The sequence below is a fragment of the Mastigoproctus giganteus genome, chromosome 6, assembly GCF_048544385.1.
Source record: "Mastigoproctus giganteus isolate SK-2022 chromosome 6, ASM4854438v1, whole genome shotgun sequence".
Taxonomy (NCBI): Eukaryota; Metazoa; Arthropoda; class Arachnida; order Uropygi; family Thelyphonidae; genus Mastigoproctus; species Mastigoproctus giganteus.
In genome coordinates, this window is record NC_143580.1 from 162,417,584 (window position 1) to 162,430,765 (window position 13,182).

The 13,182-nt window shown below is 37.2% G+C and overlaps 1 protein-coding gene across 2 annotated transcripts in view; it reads left to right on the forward strand.

Annotated features, from left to right (window-relative positions):
• Positions 1-13,182, forward strand: part of emb (exportin-1 emb) — a 457,135-nt gene that overhangs the window by 239,323 nt on the left and 204,630 nt on the right. For both annotated transcript variants that reach the window (XM_090376567.1, XM_090376568.1), the window contains one exon: positions 9,515-9,653. In XM_090376567.1, coding sequence (XP_090232693.1) covers positions 9,515-9,653 — 139 coding nt within the window. The remainder of the gene's footprint in view (positions 1-9,514; positions 9,654-13,182) is intronic.

Genomic DNA, 13,182 nt, shown 5'->3' on the forward strand with positions numbered 1-13,182 from the left:
AGTCAAGAAATAGTTTAAGATTAAACCATGCACACCATCAAGCATCTATGATATTGTGGAGCTATACTTCATGACCGGGTTGTCGCTATTGCAATAATATGGTACCTGTCTACCCACTGATGAGTAAGCCAACAAGCTTCGAAATAGTGCCATCTGTGTGGTGGTACCCGCCGAGAATAAGTAACATTAGTCTGGTGAAGTTACTTATTCAGAGCAGTGCAATATCTCGGCCACTCGTTCTGAAGGTTCATTCACAATATGAGATATGAATAAATGATGCATTCATATTACCTGGGTAGTAGAAATGATGGAAGTGCATTATCCATGCCTAAACAACCTTTTTTAAATAAATGTTTTCCATACATCCCCCCCCCCCCCCCCATTCTCAAGGATCATTATGTATAGGTACTTTTTTTTTCCTTTTTTTTTTTTAGAACTTAGTACTTAGTACAGTACATGGGTTTAAGGTTGAAAAGCTGAAAGAAGATACTTGTTCACATTAGACTTGAACTTATGTAAATTGTAATTTTCAGGAAGGTTGTTCCAGAAAACAGAAGTAGAATGAATAAATGAGGAAGAAGAAAAGTTGGTTCTCTGAGTTTGAAGTTGGACAGTAAAAGGATGTTGACTGGTTGAATCAGGTGTTTGGACTACTTTAAAATTGAGTGGGAATTATAGAAGCCAATTCAGAAGAACAATGCCCATGGAAGTAGCCGTCAATAGAAAAGACATGCGGCAGAAACAGAACATGTATGAGACAAGAGTGGACCGACTCTGTTCGAGATGAGTCATTGATTAACCTAACTGCCCTCTTCTGAACGGAATCTAGAAGTCAGAGAGATGTTTTGCGGGCACCGCCCAAGATGTGGGAACAATATTCCATGGTAAGGCGGATTTGCGATTTGTATAGAGAGTGAACAGCTGTTTGGAAGAAAAGTAACGGCAAAAGAGAATACAAAGTTTTTTTAGATGTAGAGGAAGCAATATTTTTAATGTGCTTGTGCCCAGAACGATTATAGTCAGAGTAATCCACAAAAGAGATATATTGTCTTGCTTAGAAATCGGAGTGTCAGCAAAGATAAGCATAGGAGCAGCAGAATCCTTTTTGCAAGATATAAGACAGGACTGAGCTTTAGAAGGATAAGTTTTCTTTGCCCCACTGGAGATCAGCATTTAAGGATTTGGCAATGGATACTTGAGGAGTTGAAGTTGTTTGAGTAGGGCAGGGTTTCTCAAACTGGAAGGTGGAAAGTAATGTGCTATCGCCAGCAAAGCTGTGGATAGGATTTTCGGTCAATGGAAAAAGGCCATTAATATACAAGAGGAAAAGAGTGGAAGAAAGAATTGAATCTTGGGGAACACCAGCATTAGTGGAGAAGTTAGAAGACGGGGAGCCATCTACCATTACCCGCAGTCAGCGGTCAGACAGAAAACTGGATATCCAGTCACAAAGAACAGCTGGCAAACCATAGAATGGAATTTTATTTAGAAGACCTTTATGCCAAACATCAACAAAAGCCTTTGAAATGTCAACAGCAATGGCTTGAGTTTCACCAAAAAAGTTTCCATTGAATTTGTCCATAGATGCACATCTTCAAGAGGAGTGTTTCTATTTACAATGGGTTTCCTCAGCCCACAAGTTATTTTTTGGCAGGAATTTTTTCCCGACATAAAGTGTGGTTCAATGCGTGTTTGGTCAGTTAAACCTCGGGCTGTCATTCATTCCCGTACTCCATCCATCCATGTCCTCCTAGGTCTTCTCCTTCTTCCAGGAGGTATCCATTCCAGGATAGCCTTTGAATATCTGGTTTTTTGCATCCGTTTTACATGTCCATATCACGTTAAACACTTTCCTTTGATAGTGTCAATAATATTCTTTTTCACTTCCATTTTCTCTCTTTTATCTTCATTACGTTTTCTGTCTCTTCTAGAAGTTCTTGCATACATGTACATAAGCCAGAATATCACCAATGGAACGCGACACTGACGGAATCCATACTGGCGATCGTTGACCAGATGAAAGATTTACAGATAGTTTGAGTTGGCAGTTAAATGATTTCTCCATTACTTTGGAAAGAGTAGAAGTAATCGCAATGGGACGATAACTGGATGGAAGGAATTTATCACCCTTTTTAGGAACTGCCTGGATATGAGAAAATTTCCAAGCAGAAGGAAAAACATCTTTGGAATAAAAAAGTGAAAGACAACGACGACCAAAAACAGGACTAAGTTCACGGGCACAGGTTTTGAGAACAAGTGGAGAAATACCATCAGGAGCTGGAGCTTTCGTAGCATCAGATTCATCAAAATCCTTCTGGCATTCTTTTGTCGGAAAAACACAGGATTCATTGAATGAAATGTACTGGGAACGGTGTGAGGTGATTTACCAAGATCATCAATACATGAGATGGAAAAAAAATTGGTTGCTAACAAGTCACCTTTATCTTTGGCTGATGTGGCAACAGAACCATCTGGTTTTGACAGAGGCGGGAACAGAGAGAGCAAAAATTCAGGCGAAGCTTTGGAAAGACCAAAATGCTCAGCTACCATTAAAGCAAGAAGCAAGTTTTCTACTCTTAGCCTGTTCAAAATCTAGTTTGAACTAATCAATAACTGCTTTACAAAGTATAAATAATACTTAATAATTTTTTATTATGCAATATCGCTTATAAAAATGTAGTACTGGAAATATTTTATAATGAAAATTCAGTACTTTTATACAATTTCAGAATATAGGCTCGGGGGTTTGCAATAAAAATATTATGTTGAAAGGGGTTTCCCGAGTCAAAAAGGGTTGAGAACCGCTGTTCTAGTTGACAGTTTAACCAGATAAGGGCCGAGGAACTTTCATAACACAAGAAACAATAACATGGGCAGAAACCTGGGTGGCTACTAAGACCAGGATTCGAAAATTGACAGTGACATTGACAAATGTCCTTCAAGCAATTCTCTTCTGTCCGTCCTAATGTAAAACACGAGGAGGATCAGTGATGAGTTGGAAGTCATATCGCAAAATCAAGGACCAATTCTGAGAAAGGTAGACATTTGTATACCTTTATGCTCTCCGTTCATACTGTGAGCTGGCAAAGGCCCCGTCTCCAGTTTGCACTGGGTATCCATTCCGCCTAACTGGACCTGACTTGAGGTCAAGGCTGCACCAGCTTGGCCTCCTTACCTTGGAATTGTGCTCTTGTGGAGAGCCGAAGACTCGCCTTCACATTGTGCTGACCTGCCCACTATATACAGACCTCTAGGTGAGGCCGTGGGGAAGGGATGCTCGCTCTCAAACAGCTCACATTTGTGGAGCTTTAAATGACCTTACTATATTTGACAGATATGTTAAGGTGTGTATTCATGACCTATTCGCAAGATAGGGTGACCTACCTCCTAATGGTGGAGACGGTAACTTGTAGTGGGGTGGAGATGCCATCCCAATCGCAAGGCCAAATGGTCGTTCCATCTAATTGTTATTTGAACATTAAATTGACTTGTGTTGAATGTTTTGTTGTATTGTTATTTAGTGAATAACTTACTAACCTTAGAAAACGGTTTGAAATACAAGTCTCAGCTGAGAACTAGTTGCATATGTGTAGAAACTGAAGTGACAACTAGGACGAAGGCTCTTCAAATGAAAAGTGTCCTTGAAGAAGTCTACCATGGAGATTTGACTTGCAGAGATTTAATCGAGTAGTTAAAGATAGAGTGGGTGTAGCACTCTGGCAGGGGACAGAGCAGCTTTTATTGCTTGTGTCCTTCATAGTGCCTCGTATGTCTCGATGAAAAACAGAAGAAAGCAGTTGAATTCAGTGCCCTGGTGGCATGATGGCTTAGATAGATTAAGGAAAAAAATGAATGGTAAGAGAAAGCATTTCCACAAAGCCATACAGCAAAAATATGAGAATGCTGGGGTTTATAAACAACAGTATAAGCATTGTAAAATAAAATATCTACAGGAGATAAGTAAAAGAAAATCTTGGAGAGATTTTGTCCAAGAAGAAGGAAATAAAGAACCTTGGGAGTCTACCATATAAAATAGGAATGGATAAACTAAAGCTGGACCTAGTAAATTTCTCTGTTTGTTTTGGGGGACTGGAGACATTGACTGAGGGGGGGGGGAATCGATGAGTAAGATTATGAATAATCCATTCTTGGAGGATAATATGGAAATAGTCTCAAATAAGGCTAGAAAATGAGCAATATATAAATGATGAGATAAAGGCTGATTTCACCCTAGTTGAGTTGAAAGAAGGCTTCTGGTCACATGAGATCATTATTGAAATGATAAAGGTTTTTTCAGAGGAATGGCCAAATGTGGATTTGCTATTAGCATTCTATAACTCTTGTTTGCAAGAAGATTGTTTTCCTGATTGCTAGAAGTTGAGGATATTGAAAATATTGTTGAAAAACAAGAATTGGAATGGCTAGGACCCACGATCATATAGGCTCATAGCCTTACTTCCTGCATTGGGAAAGGTGTTGGAAAGGATGATAATGCACTGGATTGATTGTAGATGCACGGGCTCTGTAGCAGAGTGGTCATGAGCGAGAGTGCAGTAGCACATCCTCTTTGAGTAGACCGGGGTTCAAGCCCCTGACTGCTAAACACGGTCAATCTGCCAACCTGCATTGGACCAGCATGGCAGATTATGGTCCATTCCCCTCAGCATGAACTGTTGAGGAGGGTTGCATCCTGCAGTGGGGGTTGATAATGGCTGTAGTTTACTTTTTTTTTTTTTTCTTTTTTTTTTACCATTTGAGACATAAAGAATCCATAAGGGAGTATGGGTTGAAGCATGGGTCTGCAGAGGATGCCATTCATGATGTGATGTACAACGTTAGTCGTAGGATGGAAATGTGTCTTTGGCATATTTGTTAATTTTAACTTTGACCTCTTTTTGTGAGAGAGAGAGAGAGAGAGAGAGAGAGAGAGAGAGAGAGAGAGAGAGAGAATATTAAAGTTGCCCACAGTTTTAGAATGCCCAGGTAGCACTTATTAGTTAATGAGGAGCTATTTTAGAAAGAGGAGTGTAATGATTAAAAATATGCATGATAGGAAAGATAAAGCCAGGTAACAAAAGAAGTACAAAGAGGAGATCCTCAAGGATTGATTGTAAGTCCTCCTCTTGTATGTAATTATTTGTTAGATTAGATACTTAATGAGGTGTGGAGTGTGATAATGATATATTTGTGTATACTGATGATGTTGAGATTTTTATATATGTTAATTCTAGATATATTCTGGAATCTAAAGAGGAAAATGACTCTGGAGAAATTGGGCAAATAAAAACAAGTTAGAAATATCATTTGAGAAGACTGTATGATATTGAAGGGTCATATGAACGCAAATAGAACTCCTACCTTGGAGTGAGAGGGCTCTCCACTCTGTACAGTACTCAGATTAAATATCTGGGAGTGATGCTCAATGATAAGTTGTGTTTTATTCCCTGTGCCAAATTTTTTGCATGAGAAAATAAAAAAGATATATGGAAAAATTAGGAAGATTGCACAATCTGATTGGGATATTAAACTTAAAGCACTAGATGTTCTTTACCAATGTGTATTTGTCTCTATAACAACAGACATATGTGGGGCATGGGGTACTGCCATAAGATATACTTTTGTAAGAAGACAATTAACAAGCAGCATAGCGAGTGGCACTTTTGGCAATTACAAGGGCTTGCAGGATGGTATCTTATGATGGCCTGCATATAGCATCCAGTAGATCTTGTTGTAGTGGAAAGACTCGTAATATTAATAAAGAAGAATGAGTTGTTAGAAATTTATGGTGTGACGTCTTGTGCTGTGATTACGGAGACATATGAAAGAGAGAGAAAATGAAGGAGAAGAAAAAATTTCAGATAGGAAGTATGAGAAGATGGCAACAAAGATGGGATGAATCTGAAGTAGAAGACTTAATTCACAGGATGATTCCTTATGTTGACACCATGCAGAAAAATTTTGTTATGGCCAGCTTTGGGTCTATATCAGATTTTGGTGGTTACTGGGCATGGTTTAAGATCATGCATGCAAAAGTTGGGAATAGAAGAGGGTATGAATTGTGAATGCAGTATTATCAAGACTAGTGAGCCTAGACAAACTTATTCATTTCCTTCAGTATAACCTATATCTCGAATCAGAATAATCCTTGCAGTGGTACAATATATGAAACACTGCTTCTTTGCCAAAAGAGCATAAATTAGTGTTGATGAGGCCTAATTAGAATAACTAGAATTAATGGATCCGTGTCCTGTTAAAGAGATAGGTGGTGGTTAGATTCAGAGGAACCATCAGTTTACATTTTTCTTTGTTGTAAATGTGACTTGCAAAATAAACGAGTGTAACCTGTGTTACAGGAGACATTACATGCTCATTTATCTACTATACCAATGAGTTTTCCAGATATATAGTAGTAGTTCATTCCAGATGTGGTATTTTTCTCTTTTAATATCAGCTGTTACTTTGCGGGTGATGCCTAAAATTTCAGTTGGAATTGCATGCTTTAGGAAAGGCTTTAATATATATCACATGGAGGTCAAGAGGTAAAACTCCAACTAGAACCTGCAAAGCAGCAGAGGAATACTGTTTTGCAAGCCCAAATCATGAAAAGAAGCATGAATGACTAGGAAGATCAGTTTAGCTTCTAGTTTTACTAGAGTAGCCCTGTGGAACCAGGCTCTGGGTGTAAAGGAAATAGTCTGGATGAATACCACATTATAATAAAGAAGGAGCAGTGTTTACCTGTTCAGGCCCCACTTGGTATGAGTAATTCTCATAATAGCAGCAGTCACATTTCTTCATTAGGTTTCCCCTTTTCTGGGTAATACGTACCCAGAAGAGGGAAACACTTAATGTGTTTGTTCTTTTATAATTTGAATTTTAAATGTGATTTTCTGTCTGATTATAAATTATTTTGGTCTGTTTTTTTTTTTTTTTTTTTTTATTTCAGCAATTCATGTATTAAAATCTCTACCCCTGCAGCAGATATAAATTTTCTGTCCTCTGCGTTATATCATATCCCACTAGCTAGTGCATCGCTAAAAGTCACACCAACTGGCACATCTGCATCCTCCATAATTACATGGAAGTGTTTGGAATGAAGGCAATAAATAATTAAAAATTGGTCATTAAATGTATTAATTTTCTTGACAGTTTATATTACTTTATATGTTACCTTATAAAGTAATATATCTTTTTAATTATTTTATCTTATGTTTTTTTATAAATTAACATTACACCAGTTTTAAAAATAATTTCAATAGCCAGTAGACATTTTCATAAGCATTAATACACAGAGATATCCTGTGGATTATCTTTTAAACATATATGAAAAAAATATATTTTTAAAAGTTATAAGAATAAAAAACCTAAATATAAAATTTGGACACTTAGTTTTTTCTTATACAGGGTGTCTCAAGAATATTGGTACAAATGTTTAGGGGAGGTAGGTAACATCTAAAGGATTGTGATTCGCATAGGAACCCATAACCGGAAATGTCATCGTAAGTCGGTATATGGCACTGTTCATCAGTTTGCGAGAGGGAAAATTTCTGGTTTACTCATTCAAGCAGTAGTTGCCGCACGAAGAGCATGCATCAATATACGAACTGTGAGCTGGCAGACATGCACCTAGTGTATGGATTAGCAGAGGGCAATGGATGAGTCGCTGAACGAATTTATGGAGAATGCTTCCCAGACAGACATGTACTGGACGACCATTTGTTTGCACGTGTGCGTCAAAATTTGTGCGATCATGTGTCATTTAGAGGTAACAGGAGTAGTGCGGGCAGACCATGTTCGACACGAACTCCCGCCATGGAAGAAAATGTGTTGAATACCATTCACAATAATTCTACTACCAGCACATGTGCCATTGCCTCTGCCTTAAGAGTGTCTTGTTGCAGTGTACAGCGTGTCTGGCATCACGATTCCTTACACCCCTTTCATCTCCAAAGGGTTCAGTTACTGCTCCCCCTAAATCATCCTGCACATGTGGCTTTTGCACAGTGGTTTCTCCAAGAAAGTGTTCAAGACTTGAATTTTCCAGCCTATCTTTTGTTCACGGATGAGGCTTATTTCAATCGTGAAGGCTTATTCAATCTGCACAATGCTCATGTATGGGCTCACGACAACCCACACTGTGCGCGCCCCCATGTGGCACAACATCGCTTCTCAATAAATCTGTGAGCAGGTATGGTCAGTGTCTGCTTAGTCGGCCCATACCTGTTACCATGCCGCATGAACTCCGCTAAATATCGGATCTTTCTTGAACAAGTTCTACCAGGGTTACTTGACGATGTTCCAGCAAATGTGAGATGCAACATTTGGTTTCAACATGACGGGGCGCCTGCCCATTATGGAATGTGTGTTCGTGACCATTTGAACAGGCGTTTTGGGCGTCGATGGATTGGGCGTGGTGGACCCTTTGCCTGGCCCCCACGCTCACCTGATTTATCGAGCCTTGATTTCTTTCTGTGGGGGGCACTCAAATCTATCATGTATGAATCGCCTGTGGAGATGGAAAAGAATCTCGTGGCGAGACTCGTCTGCGCTGCTGCCACTGTCAAAGAAACTCCAGGTGTGTTCAACCATGTCTGCCAATCCATGCTGCATTGGTGTCACGCATGCATCGCCTTAGAGCATCTGTTGTAACATCATGAAATGCATCCATCTTCCACTCCATTGTTAATATTATGTAAAATAAATGTTTGCCACTAATTACTGTCTTGTGCCTCTGCTACTACTTTCCCGTGACATTTCCGGTTATGGGTTCCTATGCGATTCACATTCCTTTAGATGTTACCTACCTCCCCTAAACATTTGTACCAATATTTTTGAGACACCCTGTATATCAAGTTTTTGAATATACATGATTTTATAAACCGTTTTTCAAAATTTAAAACTTTATGCACCCGATTTTATTCCAAAACTTTCCTGTACTTGATTGAATTTCCTCATTCAAGCACAAAATGTATGCAAAGCAAATCAAAAAATAAAATTCAACAATAAATCTGTAAATGAAATTGATAATACTATATGCTGATGTAACTATTTTATTTTTAGTATTGTGGACAATAATGATGGCTGCATGTGGAATTGAACTGCTGGTCCATTTGTAAATTGTGTCATATCTGTGGCTGATTAGTAACTATCTGTGCCCTTGCCAATCTGTGCTAGCTGTACAATACTACTAAAAATGGCAAGAATATCTATTTTAATAAGAATGCTCCTTACACGATCAGTTTCACAGAGTGTAACTTCCACTAATAACACTAAAACAAGCAACCAATCATGATCAAATAAATACTTGTAATCTGAATTATGTTAGGCACCAGAAAATTATAATCCAATATTAAACTACAAACTGAAAAAAATTTATGTATAAGGTCTGAAATAAAAACCAAAAATAAATTAATATTAGACATTTGTATTGCTCTAGAAAGAGTTCTTCTTTAAATGAATTTTATTGTTCTAAATGACTATCTCTATTTTATTATTTCTATTTCTTTCCACATAGCTTAGATATATTATGATTGGTCGCATGGCTAAACCAGAAGAAGTTTTAATTGTGGAGAATGAACAAGGAGAAGTGGTAAGAGAATTTATGAAGGATACGGATTCTATTCAACTGTATAAAAATATGCGAGAAACTTTGGGTAAGTGATATAATGTCAAGTTGTAATTTCATAGTAGTGTGCTATTAAATTTCTGTTTTTCCTTCAATAATAATATATTACAAGGTTTTGAATACTTTAACTTGTTAATTCTGTAAGGATTTGCCACAAGGCAAATTCTGTAAGGATTAGCATTTGGAGCAATTTATTTACGTTTTCTATGTGGGGTTACTAATGTATGATTGTTAATTCTTTCTTAAGAAGTTTAACCCCTTCCAGAGTACACACATTCACATATATTATATTCTCACAAATTCAGTATCAGACTATTCGAATCATTATGACTTTAAAAATTGTTGTTCCAAGATTAATAATATATTTCAAGTTATGAAATTCAGTATCTGAATCTCATAACTTGTGAAAATCTTCTCTAATTCAGAAAGGTTGCCCAAACCAGTGACAGTAAAATGTTATAAGGAAATCAAATAAAACAAAATATGTTACTATGGAATATATATTATATTATCATTTTACAGTATATGAGGCATGATTAAAAATTTTTGGGATTGAACTAATGTTTATGAAGTGGTTATTTCAAGGGATGTACATCAGAGTAGTCTTCTTGACACTGTATACCCTGATTCTAACACTTAAGCAACTCTAGATGGTTTCATGGTAGAGTTCTTTTGGAATTTCAGATAGCATCCCTGTGTTGCATTATTAATAAGGCCTTCCATCATTTCAAACATGTGACCTTTAAATGGGAAAACTTTGGATAAAGCTAAAAGAAAAAAATGGGGCACATTGATGTGGTGCTTTGCAAAAAGTTCTTGAAAGTAAATTCCCCAATCTGCAGGGGCATTGCCTTGATGCAAGCACTAATCTTCATAAACTTATACTTTTTCTCCAAACAGCTTAGTTGCAATTGCCATAGAACCGTTTTGAGTATTTACGGTTCTTATGGTTCATTGCTTGACCAAATGTGACAAATTCCTGTTGAAACATGTGAATCAAAAAATACAAGCATGATCCTCACACTTGGTCAACATGTCTTTGTTTTTGGGGGGTAGGCAGGGACAGAACTTTAATATTGGAGAAAATGGAGTCTCCCATTTAGTAGACGTCATTTATATCTGGGTTGCAGCCGTACATCCATCATTCCTCAGCAGTAATGATGGATCTAACAAAGTGTGGGTCCGCAGGAGCACATTGATTATGATCGGAAAGTGAGATGTCTCCACCCACTGTTATCATCACAATGATGCAGCACACAATCATCAATGAAACACATTCCCAAATCTCATTAAAATCAGTTGACATGATTTTAATACCAATTTCCCTAGACAGGTAAATTTCACAATTGAAAAGTCTTAGAACGACAGTGTCTTTTCTGAAAGCTATTTTTACACCTTTTCTTTCGTTCTCCCCCCCCACCCATTTTTCTTTTAATATGAAACACTATTTCATGGAAATTTGCTACCGAGTATCATTTGTTTTAAGATGCCTTCTATTCAATTTCTGTTCTTAGTATTTCTGGGCAAGGTATGAAACATGTTGCAACAAATCCCAACTCACTAAAATACTTGAGTTTCAAGGTACAAAGTTAGTTGGCCGACCAGGCTAGCCGGGTGGGTAAAGTGCCTGCCTGGGAACCCAAAGGTCGCGGGTTTGAATCCCACCTCGGGCTTGGATCAGAGTACATAATGCAAAAACCTTGGGAGGTGCAATATGGCCACAGAAGCTGATGCGCCAACAACTAACAAAAAAAAAAAAAAAAAAAAAAAAGTTAGTCCCTGAACTTCTTGATCATACCTTGAATTTTTCCTTTAAAATTTACTTTCTGTTTCACTTCCCCAAGAAGTATGTGGAGAATCCTGCTGAATTCCATAGTTCCTTAAGTGAGGTCTGTCTAAAAATCATTCAGAGTGCCACAAAATAGCGACAGTAAGCATATTTTCTGGATGGGTGTCTTAATCTCCTTCAAAATAGTACCCATCTGAGGTGATGGGTACTATTTTTATATCCTTGGAAGTATCTGAACAACCAATCCTGAAATTGCTGAAAGATGAGCTGTCATACTACTCTTTGGTGTTTGTATGTCACCAGTTTGTCATACTTTCAAGATTTTTTTCAGGGTAGGAAATAAACATCACATGGTGAATATGGGGTTGCTGGACTTGGATTCCGTATCTGTTCGAAATGTCTGTGTAAAAGTGGAGACAAACATGATTGTGCTTTATCCTAGTGTAACAACCTATTTTGGTGTTTCACTTTTGTATTTTTTTCTTTGATTTGAATCAAGAAGGCATGTCATAACTTAAGTGTAGCACTCTTTTCCTTAATTTTTTATCCTTCTAGAGTGTATTCGTGGTGGACAACGTCCTTACCTTGTAAACCCACCTTTCATCTCTAGTTTTGATATATGTTCCATATTTGTTGCATGTTCAGACAAAGTAGAACAATTTCTGGCAACATTCACACTGTTCTTCTGTTAACAGCCAAAGCACATTTACACTCAACATGCTTCGCATTCACAGTTTTGTTTTGTTGAAATGGAATAACTTTATCCAACAGAGATATGAGTGTATTCAGAAATTTCACTGTTAGATGCAATTTCATCACTTTCCAAAGTTGAGAGCTGTTCAGATAACTTTACTGAAGAACTTTATGATCGAATGATGATTGGGCATAAAGATATGTTGGTGACTCTTCAAACAAATCGGCAAGTGTTGTGAGAAAATATAAATCTCAATTAGACAAATTGCCTAAGGCAGCCTGCCACTGACCTTTTATTCATGACAGATTTTTTGATTCCATATAAGCTGTAGAACCTGCAAATTCCAGTGAATATTTTATTTGAAGACATTTGAAGGTGATAAACCTTTAGATCAAATCACTTGTTCTATGTATCATCAAAAGGCTAAATGGTGCCGTATGTAGATATGACATCAATCAGGACGCACGATACAAGACTATATCAGCATCTGCAAGAATTATAGAACTTCATAATAATTGGAACGTTCGGACTTAGATTATAAACCTCTCAATCAAAAAAAAAAAAAAAAAAAAAAAAATCAAGAGGAAGAAGTTCCTCAGGGATTGATGTCCTTGAGTGGCACACTGCTATTAAAATAAATATCATGAAATACTTACTGCTTACAAAGTCATATACACTATATAGTAAACTCTCCTCAGCCATGGGGTTCACCAACTGCAGATTTATTTTTTATTAGCATTTACATTTTTCATAAAATGTAAAATTTGTAAGTTTTTTTTTTTTTTTTTTTTGTTGTTGTATCAAATGAAATTGACCTGGGAGGACAGTTGATGTTTTGTGTTTGTACATTTTAGCAACTCTTATTTTATTGACAAACTGTGCTTTTAGGTTGTATGAAATGTGATGGAGACTGATTTTTTTTTTTTTTTTTTTTTTTTCTTGAACTTGTGATGTAATTTTGATCCCTATGCAGTCTCCAGGGAAGCTTATGCACCTACGCACCTACCCTTAACACATCCGTGGTACTAGCCTAATACCGATTTCTTTCATATTATATATTATTATGTTTATCCC